At 42.8% G+C, this 18,096-nt stretch overlaps 1 protein-coding gene, 1 long non-coding RNA gene and 1 other non-coding gene across 4 annotated transcripts in view; 1 reads left to right on the top strand and 2 right to left on the bottom strand.

Annotated features, from left to right (window-relative positions):
- The window catches only part of LOC102539081 (ubiquitin carboxyl-terminal hydrolase 3), a 56,966-nt gene extending 52,182 nt beyond the window's left edge, over window positions 1-4,784 (bottom strand). For both annotated transcript variants that reach the window (XM_072962183.1, XM_072962184.1), the window contains exons 1-2: window positions 4,662-4,784; window positions 3,945-4,091 (exon numbers count right to left, since the gene is read on the bottom strand). In XM_072962183.1, coding sequence (XP_072818284.1) covers window positions 3,945-4,026 — 82 coding nt within the window. In that variant the 5' untranslated portion in view covers window positions 4,027-4,091; window positions 4,662-4,784. The remainder of the gene's footprint in view (window positions 1-3,944; window positions 4,092-4,661) is intronic.
- A 635-nt stretch (window positions 4,785-5,419) lies between these two features.
- Window positions 5,420-18,096, bottom strand: part of LOC140696753 (uncharacterized) — an 87,814-nt gene continuing 75,137 nt past the window's right edge. The window contains exon 6 of the long non-coding RNA XR_012073226.1: window positions 5,420-5,646. This is a non-coding gene — a long non-coding RNA (uncharacterized lncRNA). The remainder of the gene's footprint in view (window positions 5,647-18,096) is intronic.
- Window positions 7,936-8,065, top strand: LOC116277797 (small nucleolar RNA SNORA18). The gene has a single exon (XR_004187255.1). It is a non-coding gene; the product is annotated as a small nucleolar RNA SNORA18 (small nucleolar RNA).

The following is an 18,096-nucleotide window of genomic DNA, read 5'->3' on the forward strand; positions in this document are numbered from 1 at the left end:
CAGTGCGTCACTCTTCTATGAAAAGACAGACAAAGATAAAACAAGACACTTGAAGAAAGCATCTCATCTGAGAGAATCATTTTGAAAAGAAACAGAGGAACCCAGAGGAAACAGAAACAATGTAGGGAGCACAGAAAAGCTTCAAAACAAACTCTAAAACCCAGAAGTAATAAGAAAAGATACAGCAAAACAACAGGAACAGAATGGATGGAAAACCAATGGTCAGAAAAAGGAGAAAAAGCCCTTAAATAAACAATATTATCATCAAAATTCAATAGAAAGAGTGGAGGGGGGAAAAAAAGGAAGTAGCTCAGGAACTCGAATCAAAAGGCAAAGAAATAAAAAGGTAAGAAAATTACAGGTTCCACCCAGGGCGCTCAACATTCAATTAACAGGAGTTGTACAAACAGAAAGGCAGTAACGAGGAGATTAAGTATGGGAGGATGAGTGTACTCTCCAATGTACAGACTGAAAAGTCCCCTGAGCGCCCATGGCAGCAAGAGAAAAACTAACCATGTGAAGACACATCATTCTGAAGTTCCAGAACACCAAGGCTGGAGGGAATAGCCTAAACGTTTCCAGGAAAAAAGCAGAAAGACCTATATGAAGGAACAGTAATCAGGAGGGCGTCAGGTTTCTCAACAGAAGCAGTGGAAGCCTAAAAACAAAGGAACACTGCTTTCAAAATTCTAAAAGGAAAATCTTTCCAAACTAATAGTCAGTCAAGCAATCAAGTAGTAAAAGTAAAATCACAATGTCAGACTTGCATGGGGGCAAAAATTTGCCTCCCCCGAGAAGAGAGCTAAATGATGTACTCCAGCAACATGGCCTAATAAACCAAGGAAAATACAGACCTGGGATCCAGGAAATGGGAGATCCAATACAAGAGAACAGCAAGGGAATCACAGGATAAAAACTGTCCAGCCGGCCCAGAGAAGACTCAGCTCAGATGGGAGCAAGAGCGCTCCGGGAAGTTCTTCAGGAAAAAAAAAAAAAAAACAACTAAGAGATTATGTGTTTAAAGTGTTTGGAAAATAATACTCATAGACATTTGACAGATTTATAGGTTATATTTGGGAGAGAATGTATAGAAGGCAAAGTGCAATCTTTTTAAAAGGCAGTTATTAACTCAAGGAAAAATAAAGTGCCAGACAAGAAAAAAAGCAGTCACCATATTTATCAAAAATCGTTATCTAATTATACTGAGAAATGGAGAGAGGGGCAGAGGGGAGGGTAACGCAAACACTAATGTCCTCATTTACCATAGCACGATGTCAAGAGATGATACCTAAAATGGATAAATTAAGCAATAACAGTATATTACTTAGATGGATGTAGGTAAACATGAGAGAGAAAACTAAATCGAGCTGAAAGCGGTTGTCTGTGGACAGGAGGACTGGGGGTGGCAGACAAGGAGACTGCTGTTTTATTTTAAACCTTTTGATACTATGATTTAACTGTATATACATATCACCTTTTGAAAACATGAATTATTCTTTAAAAAGTAAATTGATGTAACAGTCATGTCAATTCATGAAGTTGCCCAAACCATTTTTTCATCTTAAAAAAAATGCTTAAACTCTATTACATGAAATAAAAATTACAATAGCAGTTTATCATCTGGGGCCAGGCACCTACTGCATTCCCTGAACACTACAAGGCTAATTTGCAGAGCTAATGGTATGTTTCCTCTGCTAAAGAATGTAATTTCAAAGCTGGTCAAAATTTGTCATCTGTATATTAACAGATCCAGATGCCTACAGAGCCAGAAAAGAGAGGGCGTCTTCTCCGGCTGACTTCCTACAGAGAGGCAAATTCTGACCCGTAAGACCGGTCCCCTCACTGGCTAAAGCATTCTATTCTATTTTGAAATGGATTTCTGAGATCAATTTTCAACATCAAATGAAAATATAATATAGAAAGAATGTATGTGAAACTACATAGTCTCAAAAACCGTAATGCACTAGACACACTTGTAATAACTCATTCTATCACAAACTCAGACCTGTTCAGACCCACTTTGGTGAAAACCACCTAGTGAAGCTAGTCTGCTTTGTCTATTCTGCAGTCTTCGCTAAATGCTGGAACCGTGCCCGAACTCCAAATGAGAGGAAAGGGTAGTGGGGACAAGGACAAAAACTACTTAAGTCAAAACACACGACTAAATCAGAGTCAAAATGGGCCACTTTGGCCTTTAAATGACCAGATACAAATTAACTACAGAAAAATTACCAAGAGTTAATATTGTTTCAAAAAGAACTCTCCCTAGGAAGCTGATGATACGGAGAGTGAACACAAAAGCCATGAATCACTTATGAAAAATTCTGGCATCTAATATTCCCATCTGTTTAACATAGCAAGATCTGATGCAGTGCCACACTTTTGCCAACAACCTGAGTAAGCAAATCCATGGTTAAACAGGATTTTCAAAAGAAATGAATCAAGCCACAAATGTAAACACCATACAACTATTCTTTCAAAAACAACAGCAAAGTATATACAATATAAGAAAAGATGCATATATATATTTTAGAGGAAGCACCGCCTTTCATAAATAAGTAAAACAATTAAGAGGGTTAGGGAGCTCTTATTCTCAAAGACTTCACTTAGAGTGCAGGTCTAGTATCTGCAGTGCACAGTTCTCTTCCCAGTTTTTTGTGGTTATATAATAAAGGTTGCACTAAAGCACAAAGAGGGGGCAGGGAATCACCACAGTTGTACTTAACAGCTGTGCTGGGAAGCTCTTCTTTTCAAATCAGTGGGTCTTTTTAGGGAGATATGGAAAGAAAAACAAACTGGGCACATGTTTATACTCTGCCTAAAGGGCTAGAAACCCAATACAACAGAAAATAGGCACCTGTAAACTCCAGTAACTGTTCTAATTATTTAACAAAAACCAAGAGTTGGAAAATTGTTTTTACAACCAATAAGTATAATGTTTAAATGTGATCCACACTTCCCCCAAAATATCTATTAATTATTCAAATAAAAAATACACAAAAGCCTGAAAAAAAATTCTTAAATGAGGTTCTTAAAAAACTAGACACAAACAAAACACTTGAAATAACTGAAATGAAATTGGTGCAGTTAAATTAAACTGGAATTAAATTCTCACAGCATGAATTTGAGCTCTGGCAGCTGCTTCATACACCTAAGGTGAAGCTTGAGTCTTTAGCTGTAGAGAACAGTTTCTCCAATCAACATTTCCATCCACATTTAACAGTCTCCCCAATCCACATACTCATCCATCTCACAATTAACATTCACAGTAATTCAGATGGAAACTAGAGTTAATCTCAATTATCCTGGGTGACACTAAAATAAAAAAAACAATCAACAATTTAAGTGTCAGCCCCAGATTACCCAAGTTAAGCTGTTTTTTAAAAATATTATATTAGAGTATTTCTCCAACATATTATCTATCAATTATCCCAGGGAAACATCTGTGGCAAGAAAAAACCAACAAATTGCTCCCTAGAAATTTCAGCATGATCTTCACAAACTTTGACCAAAATCTTACCATCCCAACATTGTGCAACAAATGTTCAAAACAAAGGAATGAATAATAATCTATTATTTAAAACAAAGAATATCTGAGCATGTTCAGTAAGGACAAAGATTTAAAGAAGACAAAACAACAAGTGTACGATCACAGTCAGTTACATTAAACCTGCAGGGACATGACAGCTAATTACCAGCCTGCTCATCCTGGTGATGAGACAGTACAAGAACAGTCCATAAAGGTCTTCAAGGCGGGTCAAGGATAAGTAGGCAAGCAAATTTCACAACTCAGGGGATGCTACTGGTATACAGCGGGCAGACTCCAGGGATGCTGCTAAACATCTCACAATGCACAAAAGAATCCACTCTCTCCATCCAAAAAAGAATTATCTGGACCAAAATATCAAACATGGTGAGGGTGACAAACCCTGGGCTAACCTTACCTGGACTTCTGACGCTGTTACACAAGTTGAGGGTGAGGTCATCCAGGATCCTGGAGAGGGACGCAAAATCTGCCAGTTGCATGTGTGGGGATCATCGGGGTCTGCTGCAGTCATCTTTTAACTTAGCTTCACCAGCATTTTTAATACCTTGGGAAAATGGATGCATACAAATCAAAAAACAAGTCTCAGAAAAAAATCAATGGAATAAAGCCAACATTTCACGGGCTACCCCTATGTATTCAGTATTAACTAGAACGTAGATATGATGTTCCTCTCAATAATCAGATGACTACATATCTTTAGTTATAAAATAGACACAAAAAATAATATTAACCAAAGTCTATTTTGTTTAGATTCTCCTAAATGCTCCTAGCACCAATTCCCCACCAAAAAGTGTCTCTTCAAAGTTTTTTCTGTAAATTAAAAATAACAGACATCAAAAATAATCACAGTGCTGTGGAAAGTCAAACAGAAACTTTCCTGAATCCTATCTGTCCTCTTGACCCATTACTCTCTTCCAAGAAGCCAGAGTTTCAGGTCATTACAAGGAGAAAAGAAGAAAACGAATTAATGTCCTGGCACAGCATTTTGATAAATTATGTAATAGGGAAAATGTGTTTGCTTGTCTGTCCATGCTTCAGAAAATGTTATTAACTTCAAAACTATCCTCAGCACACTTCTACGCCCGGGGGCACAGCCAGTCTCTTCAGTGCTTACCAACAGCAAACGGCTCCACACCTTCATCCTTGAGTTGCTTTGATGGGGTCTCAACGTCATCAGTGATGAGAACATCAATTTTTCGAGCTTGACGCCTCATGCCAGCTTGGGTCTTGAAGCTCTGTTGGTGAATGAAGTTTAAAGCCATGTCTAGCGGGATTTTTAAAAGAGAAGCCATCACATAGTTATTCAGCCACAAGCTTTGACCACAAGCAAGAGCTCCAAGCGCACCAGACACTTTGATTCACCTGTGAGGGTCCTGCCTCCTTTGTGAGGTAAGTTTGCCACAGCCTGCAGCAAGCTCTTCTTGTCTCTCTGAGCATTTAAGTGCCCTATAATAGTAAGGTGAATTCAAAATATCTAAGGGATATACACAGGAATCATTACAAACAAAACAGTTCAAAATACGTATTTATAAAAAGGGTTAAGTCAGAAAGCATATACTTTCATAACCAATGAAAATTATCATAACACAGTGTTACCCAAGTGGAAATATAAAGGGTACACAGTTCAGAAGATTAGGTTAGCATGAGAACATTAATATGTAGAATCATTTTAGCAGGAAGTAGATAGGTAAAAATCATGTGCTATTTAGGCATCCTATCTAAACATTATAATGTAATTCATTACAGAATCAGTTTCAGACATTTACAAAGGAAGCAGATGCATTAATTGCCCTTTAAAACATTGCACACTTTCCCCCCTAAATTATCAGTTTGTACCTGTCGTGCCTGATACTTGCCTAAGCTTCCCCTCTTCTCTCTTGTAATCTGCGAGAACTGTGATGTTGTATGTGGTCTGGGGCTGAAGCCGCTTTAACACTGTGGAGGTGACTGTGGGTGGCACTTTGGCCCACCAGCTGTCTCCTGCCCCCATGGGGCTGATAGACAACACTGTAGCTGATGACTTTCCCAGGTGCTGGTTTCCAGGTGACTCTTGTGTTTTGTTTCTTCAGCCACTTTCAAGGTTTTCAAATCTTCCAACACTGAGAGATAAAAGGAAGACGACAGTGTCACACCAGGTGAAAGAAAATGTTTATGCCCGCCTCCCTCATTTATGTGAAAAGACACTATCTAGTTTCCTAAGTGTACACACTATTCTGTTACTTAGCGTCGTGATCGCTCATAAGTTCAGGATGGCGTGTGAGCCTAATCTCAGTGAGATCACAGTAAGTTCTCTTTATCTGGCTGGTAACTAAAAAATGGAAGTAAACATTGCAAGGATTTCCTACTATTTGCATTCCAGAGACTTTAGTAAAGAAAACACCCATTTCTGGATATAAACTTCAGAGTTTTTATTATATTTCTATTTGTAAAGAATTCCGATAGCAAACATATTGTGGGGAATACTAAAAATTATGAATACAGGGTCAGAAATATTACTTGAGTCTTTTCAGAAAAAGGTACAATGAATAAGTGACTAGTCAGAGTGTCTATAGTTCACTCTATCCTTTGTGATTGCCATCAACATGTAAGGCTATCAGCAGAGAGGAACAGGAAACTCTGACACAGAAAAATATCTCAAGGGCTCTGGAGATGAACTGGGATACAATGAGTGGCTTTATGAAGCACTATATGTAAAAAATGTTTAATATACAAACATACCATTTATTAAGTTATCTTTCAATAACTATCAGAAACAGGTGGCCAAATACACAAATAGCCAAACATCCCTTTTCCACACATAACTGGACCTCATAAGCAGGAGCATTTCATTCAGTTCAGTCATCTCAGCATTCGAAGGTCATAAGCATCTTCTATAGGGAGAGACTAAGCTGAAGAAAACACTGGGAAGAACTTTCCTGGATTCTAAAAGAAATTTTCATGCTCAAACAGGCAAGGATCACTTGAAAAAACTAAAAACATAATCCTGCAAAAAATTTTAAAAATATATATATACATATATATGACCATTTTTCAGACACTGGACATCAGGCAGCACAGGACTAGGACCCTGAGTGATGAGAAACAAATGAGAATGAGCCTGACCACTGCCCTGACTCACTGCTTAAAGCGTGTTCCCAGCCCCAGTACAGGAAGGGGGAACCCAGATAGAGCCTGGTGGTCTCCCTTCATTGAGGAGGTGGTTTTCTGAGTCTCTGGAGTCCAAGGCACCCAGAACACACCGAGCAAAGTCCTGCAGAGGAGATGGCGCTACAGAGAAAAAGTTTCAAAAATCTGCAACCCAGTACTAATCAGGGCACAGGAATGAAGAAACTACCGAAACCAAAGAAAGAACCACCTAAAAGGAGCAGAAGGAACAATTCCTGGAGCTCACGCAGGGCCAGAAACATTCCCTCCCGCCAGAGTACACCACCTCACAGTCCCCTGAACATTGTAAGACGCACTAAGGAGGTTACTCCCCCAGGAGGGGAGCAAAATGAGCCCTGAACTAAAGGTTTCTCTGGTCTAGCGCTAACAGAGTTTAAAAGAAAGCTTCAAAAATATCAAGCTGTCTCCAAAGACTTAACTGCATCCCAGAACAAAGCTCAAGGATATTGAGAAGAACATAAAAATAGCTGGCACCCAATAAAGTAAAGTTCGTATTGTTTGACTTCTAATAAAAAATACCAGATATGCAAAGAAAGAAAAAAAATAGCACCCATACTGTGGACTGAATGATTGTGTCTCCCCAATATTCCTGTTAAAGCCTTAATCGCCAATGTGATAGTATTTGGACCTTTGGGGAAGTAATTAGTATTAAATGAGGTCCTAAACATAAGGCCCTAATCTGATGGAACTGGGATCCTTCTAAGAGGATGAGGAGACATTAGAGCTTGTGTGCTCGCTCTCTCTCTGTCTCTCTCTCTCTGTCTCTGTCTCTCTCCCCACAAGCACAGACTGAGGAAAGGCCACGGGAAACCAAATTCTTCCAGAACTTTAACCTGGACTTCTAGCATCCAGAAGTATGAGAAAATAAATTTCTTGTTTAAGCCACCCAGTCAACATTATTTTATTAGGACCGTTAGAGGTAAGGTACCCATAATAAGCAGAAAAATGAATCAACAGAAACAGAACTAAAAACAAATGTATGGTTACCGGTAGTGGGAAGGAATAAATTGGGACTTCAAGATTTGCAGATACTACTAGACATAAAAGAGATAAAAAGCAAGTTTATACTGTGCAGCAGAGGGAACTATATTCAATGACTTGTAGTGGCCTATAATGAAAGAGAACATGAATATGAATCTATGTGGGTATACAGATGAATGACCTATTCCGCTGCACACCAGACATTAGTGCAACATTGTAAACTGACTATACTTCAAGTTTCTAAAAAGGAACACTCGATGGGGCTTTTTGTGTAGACCTACACCGTTGGAAATGCCTCATAGGGTAACTATGTGGTTTCCTTTCCTCACAGAACTACGTCTTAGATCTGTGGGAAAGAACTACAAGGCAGAGCTGCTAAATAAACTATGAGAAACCTAACAAGCTCTTTCATCTTAGGTGCTGGCATATCCCAACAATCAGTACTGCTCCAGGGTGTGATAAGCTTAGGAGTAAACATGATTTGAACTTAATGCATGTTCAGAGACTGTCTAAAATTCAGAACCAGGCAGATCTATCTTCCCTGACCCCAAATACATTAATAGTCCTAAAGTAAACTGGTTGAGGAAACTGGATCCCAAAGATTACAGGTGAGGAGTTTTTGAAGTGTGTCCATGTTCCACTGGAGATGAAAGAAGCCCAATTTTTAGAAGAATTATGAACTGACTGACATGACAACTGCTGACTGAGCAAAACTTCTTTTTTAAAGGGCTTTCCTGAAGATTACAACTCAAACATTGGAGGAGCGAAGGTGATGGGGTGATGGGCAGTGGAAGGAATCAGAACATGTGAAATTCTTAAAAAATGTATTGACTTAAGTAATTCTGCCTATGTTACACAATACTTTACACTTAAAGAAAAGAAACTGAACTACAAATAGCATGTATGGCTTTACACTAAAAAATTATTCAAAAGGGACACTAAACAGCTATTATAACCATATTCCATATGTTACTGATAGAAACCAAAGAAAGAACCACCTAAAAGGAGCAGAAGGAAAAATATTAACCATGCTAAGTAAACACATAGAACATATAAGAAAAATTCAAAGCAAACTTCTGGAGGTGAAAAATACAGTATCTAAGATGAAAAATGCACAGGATGGTACTAGCAGCAGATTAGAAACTGCAGGAAAAAATACTGATAAATTTGATGGCATAATAGAAACTACCCAAAAGGAAGTGCAAAGAAAGAAAACTGAGTAACAGCACAACAGTGAGCTGTGTGATAACCCCAAGCAGACTAACACACGTAGAACTCGAGTACCTGGAGAAAGTAGGGGTAATAAATAAAATGTTTGAAGAAATAATGGCCTCAGTGCCATACTGCCCAAGGCAACATACAGATGCAATACAGTCCCCATCAAATTACCAACGACACTCTTCACAGAGCTGGAATAAGAAACGTTAAACTTTGTATGGAAACACAAAAGACCCCAAATAGTCAAAACAATCTTGAAAAAGAAGAACAGAATTGGGGGAATCATGCTCCCTGACTTCAGACTATACTACAAAGCTACAGCAATCAACAGTATGGCACTGGCACAAAAACAGACACATAGATCAATGAAACAGGATAGAAAGTCCAGAAATAAACCCGCCTATTTAGTCAATTAATCTATGACAAAGCAGGCAAGAATATACAATGGAGAAAAGACAGGCTTTTCTATAAGTGGTGCTGGGAAAACTGGACAGCTACCTGTGAAAGACTGAAATTAGAACATTCTCTTCCACCATGTACAAAAATAAACTCAAAATGGATAAAAGACCTCAAAGTAACACCAGATACTGTAAAACTCCTAGAGCAAAAAATAGGCACAACACTCGCAGACATACATTACAGAAAGACATTTTCTGAACCAGCTCCTGGAGTATTGGAAATAAAAGCAAAAACAAACAGATGGGATCTAATTAAGCTTCAAGGCTTTTGCACAACTAAGGACACCATCAACAAAACGAAAAGACAACCTACAAAATGGGAGAAACTCTTTGCAAATGTGACTGAGACTAATTTCCAAACTATACAAATAGCTCATACATCTTAATATCAAAGAAACAAGCAACCCAATCCAAAAATGGGCAGAAGATCTAAACAAGCAATTCTCCAATGAAGACATACAAATAGCCAACAGACACATGAAAAAATGCTCAGCATCGCTAATTCTCAGAGAAATGCAGATCAAAACTACAACGTGATATCACTTTACACCAGCCAGAATAGCCACCATTGAGAAGTCTACAGATGACAGATGCTGCAGAGGGTGTGGAGAAAAGGGAACCCTTCCACACTGTTGGTGGAGTCTAGACTGGTGCAGCCACTATGGAGGACGGTACAGAGGTTCCTTAAAAAAATGAAAATAGACCTACCATGGGATCCAGCAATCCCACTGCTGGACATGTATCTGGAAAAAATAAAATTCAAAAAGACACATGCACCCCAATGCTCACAGCAGCAATATTTACGATAGCCAAGATACGGAAACACTCCAAATGTCCACTGACAGATGACTGGATAAAGAAGATTTGGTACGTATATACAATGGAACACTACTCAGCCACACAAAAAGAAAATAATGCCATCTGCAGCCAGACGGACGGACCTGAAGACTGTCATTCTAAGTGAAGTGGGCCAGAAAGGGAAAGAAAAATGCCATACAACATCATTTATATGAGGAATCTAAAAAATATCAATAATAATAAGGCCACCAATGTACTAATTATCATTTTGACTTCTTGAATATGTGTAAGCACATCTGACTGTCCTTTATGACTGGATTACCATATTCTGTTGATTCGTATTTTGTAGTTGGCTTTATTCCTTTAATAACTATGTAAGTTTAAAAACCTAATCTCTTCTCAGAATCAGTAAGTAGTACATATAGTTTACAAACTAAAAAAAAGTACAGTATACTGTATCTATGTATCTACATGCAATATAATGTGTATGTGCAGTCGAACTGTAGTAACTCTACCTAATAAAACTGGAAAAGGAGGGAAGAAAAAACAAACCAGACATACGGATCAATGAAACAGAATAGAGAGCCCAGACATAAACCCACAAACATTCAGTCAATTCATCTTCGACAAAGAAGGCAAGAACATACAGTGGAGTAAAGACAGTCTCTTCAGCAAAGCATGTAGGGAAAACTGGACACCTGCATGTAAATCAATGAAGTCAGAATACTCCCTCACACCCTGCACAGAAACGAATTCAAAATGGCTCCAAGACTTAAACATAAGACAAGACACTATACACCTCTTAGGCGAAAACGTAGGGAAAACGTTATCTTACATACATCTCAGCAGTTTTGTCCTAGGGCAGTCTACTCCAGCAATAGAAATAAAAGCACAAATAAACAAACAAATGGGACCAAGCTGAATTTATCAGCTTTTGCACAGCAAAGAAAACCATAAGCAAAACAGAAGGACAACCTACGAGATGGGAGAAAACATTTGCAAAAGATGAGACTGACAAGGGGTTAATTTCCAGAATACAGAAACAGCTCATACGACTGAATAACCAAAAAACAACTCAATCCAAAAATGGACAGAAAATCTAAACCAGCATTTCTCCAATGAAGACATACAAATGGCCACCAGGCACATGAAAAAAGGCTCAATGTTGCTAATTATCAAAGAAATACAAGTCAAAACTACAATGAGGTATCATGTCACACCAGTCAGAAAGGCCTTCATTCCAAAGTCCACAAAGGATAAATGCTGGAGAGGCTGCGGAGAAAAGGAAACCCTCCTACACTGTTGGTGGAAATGGAGCTTTGTGCAGCCACTGTGGAAAACAGGAGGGAGATTCCTCAAAAGACTAAAAAGACACTTGTCAAAAGCTTTTGATCTTGGGGGCAGGCTAACAAGCTCCCAAAGGCCCAGGCCGCGCCCGGTATTCCGCCCCAGCTCGCACAGGGTCTGGGGCGGCCTCCGCTCCCAGGACAGGTCCACCTACGCAGGAAGGCCACGGCCTGAGGGCCAGTCCAGCGCCCTCCCATCTCCCAGGGCTGCTCCGACTTTCCCAAACCCCTCTGTCAGTGGCGGCCAAGAAAGACGTGGGGTTCAGTGACTGCTGAGCAACTGGGGCGGCGGGCCCGGGACCTGCCTTAGGGCCCTAACGGGACGCGCGGCCTGGGCCTCACCCACGCACCCCTCCCTGTGCGCCTCCCCAGCTGCACAGCCCAGGCTTCACCTGCCGACTCCTCGACCTGCTCGCCCTGACCAGCGCCCCCTTACCTGCTTGGCGACAGCAGCAGAAGCGACAGCAAGAGGCCTGTGGCCCAGGCCCCAGGTGCACTCCTTCTTCGGGAGCCGGTTCAGGAGCACCGGGCTCCCGCCCGCGTCCTCACGCTCTGGGCGCGCTCCCGCGTCCGCGCACATGCGCGTTGGTGCGCTCCCCTCCCCCTCCCGCCCTCCGCGTGGACACTAGTCTTGGGCTCCTGCAGTAGGGTCCCTGCGACTGAGGCCTGGCGGTGGGGCGGTGGGGCTGTGGGGCAATGGGGCGGGCCCACCTTGCGGCCAGGGCCAGCCAGGCCCCCAACCCCAACGCCCCCACCCTGCCACTCACAGGGTCCCGGCACCCAAGTAGAATCACCACAGGTTCAGGCCAGGCCACACACCCCAAGGCCCACCCCCCCAGGCCCACACCCCCCGCTTCCCACCCCCGGCCAGGCCTGGTCCCCAATTGATTGCACAAAGACAAGGCTCCTTCTCCTCACACCGAAGTCCCCGCCCCCAGACTGTGCCCCACTAGGTCCTAAGCTACAGCCCCCAAAAATCAAGCTGGCCTCTCATGCCTCACCCTGGGTCCCCCACCTTACAGAGGTAGTCCCCTCACCCTTCACCCCGGGATTACCCCCATCCCTCAGCCGGGTCCCCCCACTCCAAGCGGCCCTCAACTGGGTCACTTCCACTCCTAGTGACCCCCTCACCCCTCAGCCTGTCCCCCTTCACCGCGGGATCCCCAACAACTGTAGTGCACCCCTAACCCAGCTGACCCCCTCACCCCTCACCTTTCACCTAACGGGGGCGGGGCCATCCGGTCTCTGATCCCCAGGGCGTCAACCGCCAGACAGGGATCCCAGGCAGCTTGCGGGCACACAGCCTCGTGTCCCAGGCTCCCGGGCCTGGGCGGGTGGGGCTGGAGGCCGTTCCAAATCCTGCCTGGGCGCCCTGCCCCACTCCCGTCCCCTCTAACCCCCACGTCCAGTATCTCGTCAGAGCCCATGGGTCAGGGTGGTCCCAGGCTGCACACCGCTCGCCAGTGGGCTCTGGGTGGTTGATGGTGCTGCCGGGTGGGAGGGTGCAGCCCGACCCTGGGCAGGAAGCAGCAATGACGGCAGCGGGCAAAGGAGGCTGCCCTGGGAGAGCCTGCTGACCTGCTACCATCTCCCCCGCTGCCTGGCATGGAGCAGCCTCTGCTACCCCAGCCTCCTGGAAAGAATTCCTCCCTGTCAGCCTGCTCCTGGGAGGCAGGGGCGGTGCGGTCAGGGAGGCGAAGCGGCAGCGGCGGTGGCCATAGCGGCAGATCCGACGGCTGGACTGGGGCTGCCCCACCCTACAGCAGGGATTCGCTTCCATTTCCTGCTGTCCCTACTCACACTTCAAGAAGCCCGCCTCCCAGGAGCAGACTGACCCCTACCCTGCATCCCAGGAACCTGGGGCAGTAGAGGGCATCACCAGGCCAGGCTTCAGGAGAGGTGGGAGTAAGTCCAGCAAGAGTATCTGGGGCAAGGCCTTCTTTCCTCACAACTGCTGGGCCACCACCAATGACTCGACCGCTGACTGCACCCCGCAGGCCTCCCAGGAGCAAGCTAACCACCAAATGTGTGTCCCTCTAACGGGGGGAAGAAGATGCCCCAGTCCAGCCAGGGCTAAGGGGACATGGGAACAAATCCAGGGGCTCACACCTGGCAGTCCCCCTTCCGCCTCGGCAGCCACCACTCCCTGACCAAACTGCAAAAGGATCCCGAGATCGCTGACCTGGGGATGTGCCTCCATTCAACCTGGGGAAGCAGACACCACCCCCAGGGCAGGGCACAAGGAGTTGGGAGCAAATTCACAGGCTCACACAGGGTATCTCCCTTATCCCGCTTCCACAGCTGCCACAACTGCCTACACCCCCAGCTCCCTCACTGGACCAGCCAGGGCTCCAGGGAGCAGTCAGACCTAAAGATGAACCTGGGGCAGCAGAAGCCGCCCCCAGGTCAAACTGTAGGTGAGATGTGAGCAAATGACTGGCTGGCAAGGGGTAGCCCCCCTCCTCCCGCCACCGCTACTGCGGCTGCCACCCTGACCACACTGAGCCCTTGGTCTTACCAAAGTCAAATTGAGGGAAAATATCTTAACATAATAAAAACTATTTATACATCCCTACAGCCACCAAAATAACCTACAATGAAAAGCTGAAAGCCTGTCTGCTAACATCTGCAACAACACAAGGCTGCCCACTCTCACCACTTCTATGCATTCAATATACTTTGTAAGTCCTAGTAGAGCAATTAGACAAGAAAAAGATATAAAAGACATCTAAGTTGGAAGACAAGAGATAAAACTGTCACTATATGTGCATGACATAATACTATATATGGAAAAATCCTAGAGGGGCCACACAAAAACGACTAGAGCTAATAAAAGAATGCAGCAACGTAGCAGAATACAACATCAACATTCAGAAATCTGTGGCTTTTTGATAAATGAAAGTAATAATCCCTTTTAAAATTGCATCCAAAAAATTAAGACTCAGAAATAAATCTGACCTAGGAGGTGAAAGGCTTATATGTGGAGACCTACAAAACACTGACTAAGGAAATTAAAAGATGACTTAAAGAAATGCAAAGATAGCCCAGGTTCTTGCATTGGAAGAATTAATATTATGAAAATGGCCATACTACCCAGAGCGAACTACAGATTCTTATCAAATCACCCAGGACATTTTTCACAAAACCAGAACATATCATCTTAAAATTTATACAGAATCACTAAAGACCCAGAATGACCAAAGCATTACTAAAGAAGAAGAATGAAGCAGAAGGAATAACCTCCCAGACTTGAGACACTACTACAGAGCTACGATCAAACCAGCATGATATTGGTACAAAAACAGACCTACAGATCAACGGAACAGAATAGAGAGCCCAGAAATAAACCCACAAACATTCGGTCAATTCATCTTGGACAAAGGAGGCAAGAACATGCCATGGAGTGAAGACTTCAGCTTCAGCGAATGGTGCAGGCAAAACTGGACAGCTGCATGCATATCAATGAAGTTAGAATACTCCCGCACATCATACACAAAAATAAATGCAAAATGGTTTAAAGACTAAAGTAGAAGACAACACAAGTCTCTTAGAAGAAAATATAAGCAAAACATTATTTCACATACTTCTCAGCAATATTTTCCTACAGCACTCTACCCAAGCAATAGAAGTAAAAGTAAAAATAAACAAACGGGACCTAACTGAACTTACAAGCTTCTCCACAGCAAATGAAACCATAAGCAAAATTAAATGACAACCTACAGGATGGGAGAAAATATTTGACAAAGGCTGATTTTCCCGAATATAGAAACAGCTCACACGATATAATAACAAAACACAAAGAACCCAATTCAAAAATGGGCAGAAGATCTAAACATGCATTGCTCCAATGAAGACATACAAATGGTCAGTAGGCACATGGAAAAATGCTCAATATCTCTAATTATCAGAGAAATGCAAATCAAACCTCTAATGAGGTATCACCTCAAGCCAGCCAGAATGGCCATCATAAATGATAAACGCTAGAGAGAGTGTGGAGAAAAAGGAAGCCTCCTACACTGTTGCTAGGAAATGTAGTTTGGTGAAGCCATGATGGAAAACAGTATGCAAATTCCTCTAAAAACTAAAAACAGACTTACCACATGAACCAGCAATGCCACTTCTGGGTATATATCTGGAGGGAACTCCAGTGTGAAAACATACCTCCACCCTGATGTTCACAGCACCACACTATACAACAGCCAAGACATGGAACCAACCTAAATACAGCAACAGATGACTGGATAAAGAAATTGGGTTATTTTTTATACAGTGGAATACTACGCTGCCATGAAAAAGAATAAAATGCTATTTGCAGCAATTTGGATGAACCTAGAGAACATCATTCTAAATGAAGCAAGCCAAAAAGAGAAAAATACCATATGATATCACTCATATGTGGAATCTAAACAAAAAAAAGGAGAAAAAGGAAAAAGAAAGAAAAAGGATGCTATGAACTCATCTACAATACAGAAACAGTCTTGTACACATAGTAAACAATCTCATGGTTACCAGGCAAAGGGGGTGGGAAGGGATACATTTAGGAATTTGAGATTTACATATGGTAGATGCTATATATATAATATATATATATAGAGAGAGAGAGAGAGAGAGAGAGAGAAACTTAAGAATTTTTTTCTTCTGTGTAGCACAGAGACCTACCTAAGTTCAATATCTAGTAATATTCTATAACGGAAACACCACTACAGCCACCGCCTTAGGGAGCAAGACAAGAAAGGGAAGGAGAGCCAGTTACCCTAGGCTAGAACCCAGTCCTTGCTCGTGCCAAAACAGTGCCCGCTGAGGGCACTGCACCCTCCTCTAAGGAGCAGGCTGACCTGAGGACGTGCCTCCAGGGAAGCTGGGGCAGCAGAGGCCGCCCCCAGTCCAGGCCACGGGGGAGATGGGAGCAAATCCACAGGCTGGCACAGGGCAGCCGCTCTTCTCCCGCCCTCGCAGCTGCCACCACTGCAGTCTTCCCCTCTCCCTGATCAAATCGTACAGGCCTCCAGGAAACAGGCTGACCTAAACAGGTGAGTCCTGCAACCCTGTGGCAGCAGAGGCTGCCACAAGACCAGGCCCCTGGGGAGATGGGGATAAATGCAAGAGCTTGCACAGGGCAGCCTCGCTCCCGCCCTCGCCGCCCCTGCCCCCTGACCACACTATGCCAGCCTCCTCGGAGCAGAATGACCTAATGATCCTGGGGCAGCTAGGCCAACACAAGGCCAGGCCACAGGGGGAGACAGGAGCAAATGACTGGCTGGCAAGGGGTAGCACCTCTCCTCCCGCCACCACTACTGCTGCTGCCATCCTCCCAGCCCCCTGAGCACACTGAGCCCCGGGTCTTACTAAAGTGGATATGTAGGGAGAGGGAACATATCTCAACATAATAAAAGCTATTTATGACAAACCTACAGCCAGCATCATACTCTACACTGAAAAGCTGAAAGCCTGTCTACTAACATCTGGAAGAAGACAAGGATGCCCACTCTTACCACTCCTATTCAGTATAGTATTGGAAATCCTAGTAGAGCAAATAGACAAGAAAAAGAAATAAAAGAGATCCAAATTGGAATACACGAGGTAAATTTCTCACTATTTGGGTGACATAATACTATATATGGAAAACTCTAAAAGCTCCACACATAAAACAACTAGAGCTAATTAAAAGAATTCAGCAAGGTAGCAGGATACAACATCAACATACAGAAATCAGTGGCATTTAAATACATGAAAGTAATAATCCTTTTTAATATTGAATCCAAAAAAAAAGACTCGAATAAATCTGACCCAGGAAGTGAAAGACTTACATGCAGAGACCTACAAAACACTGAGCAAAGAAATTAAAGAGGACTTAAATGAAACATAGCCCATGTTCAAGCATTGTAAAAATTAATATTGTGAAAATGGCCACACTGCCCAGAGCAATCTACAGATATAATGCGATCCCTATCATAATACCCAGGACATTTTTCACAGAACTAGAACAAATCATCCTACAATTTATAGGGAATCACTAAAGACCCAGAATTTCCAAAGCATTACTGAAGAAAAAGAACGAAGCAGGAGGAATAACCCTCCCAGACTTCACACACTACTACAGAGCCACAATCAAACCACCATGGATGGCATTGGTACAAAAGCAGACCTACACATCAGTGGAACAGGATAGAGAGCCCAGACATAAACCCACAAACGTTCGGTCAATTCATCTTGGACAAAGGAGGCAAGAACATACAATGCAGTCAAGACCATCTCTTCAGCAAATGGTGTAGGCAAAACTGGACAGCCGCATGCAAATCAATGAAGTCAGAATGCTCCCTCACACCACACACAAAAATAAACGCAAACTGGCTTAAAGACTTAACATAAAACAAGACACTATAAACCTCTCAGAAGAAAACACAGGCAAAACACGATATGACGTACATCTCAGCAATGTTTTCCTAAAGCAGTCTACACAAGCAATAGAAATAAAAGCAAAAATAAACAGACAAACGGGATGAAACTGAACTCATAAGCTTTTGCACAGCAAGGGAAACCACAAGCAGAACAAAATGACAACCTACAGGATGGCAGGAAATAT

This window comes from Vicugna pacos, chromosome 6 (genome assembly GCF_048564905.1).
Source record: "Vicugna pacos chromosome 6, VicPac4, whole genome shotgun sequence".
In the NCBI taxonomy this organism is placed as follows: Eukaryota; Metazoa; Chordata; class Mammalia; order Artiodactyla; family Camelidae; genus Vicugna; species Vicugna pacos.